Genomic DNA, 1,822 nt, shown 5'->3' on the forward strand with positions numbered 1-1,822 from the left:
CAACATAAAAGTCTAAATGATGCCTTTGAGTTTGAAAGACCTGAACCCCCCCCCCAAGGAAAAGAAATTATCTACGGCCCTGTCGCCACTGTTAGCCTCTTCTTTGTCACTACCACAAACATTGGTATTATTTCAGACGATACCAAAAACATCAGATACATTGCTGAGCCCATGCCTCTATTAGCCCCATACCCTCTTCCAAAAGGTGGGGAGGCACAGTTTGCCACCTTCACCCTGAGCACTGGATGACCTTGTCCCAGCACTGCTATACACAATTGCACAAAACCTTTTTTAGAGCTGATTTAACTTCCTTATTTCGTAGTGTATAAATCAGTGGATTCAACATTGGTATAATTATTGCATAAAATACAGCAAAAAGTTTATTTATCTCAGGAGATACCTCAGATTGAGGTTTCATATAAGTGGCCATAGCTGAGCCAAAGAACATGGTGACAACAATTATATGAGAGCCACAAGTGGAAAAGGCCTTTCTTTGTCCTGCAGAAAAGCTTATTCTAAAAATGGCTCTAAGTATTTTAATATAGGTAATGATAATAAAATTAACAGGTACAAATAAAACAATGATACCACAAACAAAAACCACAAGTTCAACGATTTTAGCATTCCTGCATCCCAATAATAAGACTCCTGGTAGTTCACACAAAAAATGGTTAATTACATTATTTACACAAAGATCCCCATTTAACGCTAGGGATACAGGAAGACTAGATAGGAGAAATGAACAAATTAATGCTCCTGCAGCTATCTTTATACACAAGGATATGTTGATGATTGTAGAATAGTGTAAAGGGTAACAAATTGCTATATAGCGGTCATAGGCCATTGTGGCTAAAAGAATACATTCTGTTTCTCCAAACGAAAGAGCCATGTACATTTGTGTACCACATTCTGCGACCAAAATATTCTTTTTGACTGACAACATATCTCTCAGCATCCGCGGTATAAGTGAAGATGAGTAGCAGATGTCCAAGATAGATAGATAAGTGAGAAAAAAATACATTGGAGTGTGAAGAGTGCTGTCAGTGATCGTAGCCAAGATAATAAGAGAATTTGCAATTAAAATGATCAGGTACATGATCAAGACTATCACAAAAAGCATGGTTTGTATATTGGGATTACTGGAGAGTCCAAGAAGGATAAATTCTTTGATGATTGTGTCATTTATCCAAGCCATTCTGTAAAGTAAAAAGTTACAAAAATAATATTTATTACACTGGACAACAAAGATTTTGCTTCCTTAATACTTTTTGGTGCCTGTGACAGACCCAACCGGGACAGGGGCTTTTGGAAGGGACTAGGGGCAAGCCTCCTACCCACTGATCAGTGGCGGTGCATCCATAGAGGGCGCAGGACCGCCGCCCCCTCTCTCCTGCACCCGTCAATCTTCAATAGATAGATTCATGCATTGCATGAATCTATCTATTGTCGCCGCTGCCACCCCCTATTCAGATTGCCTGGCCCCTTGTCGTGTGCCGGGCAATCTGAATTACAGCGGTGGGGGTGTTTTGGAAGTGCCTGATTATAGCCGTCTGCTCTAATAGGCATCCTGATTAGAGCTGTAGGCTCTAATAGGCTTCCTAATTGGTAAACAGCAGGCGCACTGCCGTGCGTTCGCTGCTTATATAGTGCTGTGTTAGGGAATCAAATAAATCGCTTCCCTAACACTGACCTGCCTCTCAGCCAATCAGGTGCACCGGGTCTGGTTACCTGTCACCTGACTGGCTGAAGCGACAGGCGCTGTGATTGGACGCCAGGCGTCCAATCATAGCAGAAGAGGACGGGAGAAGACATCAAGGACTCG

General features: G+C 41.9%; 1 protein-coding gene across 1 annotated transcript; it reads right to left on the bottom strand.

Moving 5' to 3' along the window:
• Positions 1-265: 265 nt before the first annotated feature.
• On the bottom strand, positions 266-1,195 carry LOC141111688 (olfactory receptor 2K2-like). Its single transcript, XM_073603836.1, has one exon. It carries the CDS (start codon positions 1,193-1,195, stop codon positions 266-268), a length of 930 nt encoding a protein of 309 aa, XP_073459937.1.
• Between the last annotated feature and the right edge of the window lie 627 nt (positions 1,196-1,822).

The sequence above is a fragment of the Aquarana catesbeiana genome, linkage group LG11 (genome assembly GCF_042186555.1).
Source record: "Aquarana catesbeiana isolate 2022-GZ linkage group LG11, ASM4218655v1, whole genome shotgun sequence".
In the NCBI taxonomy this organism is placed as follows: Eukaryota; Metazoa; Chordata; class Amphibia; order Anura; family Ranidae; genus Aquarana; species Aquarana catesbeiana.

What these genes read in the sequence shown, in the direction of transcription:
- LOC141111688 (XM_073603836.1), bottom strand. Translation starts at nt 1,195, where the DNA reads ATGGCTTGGATAAATGACACAATCATCAAAGAATTTATCCTTCTTGGA.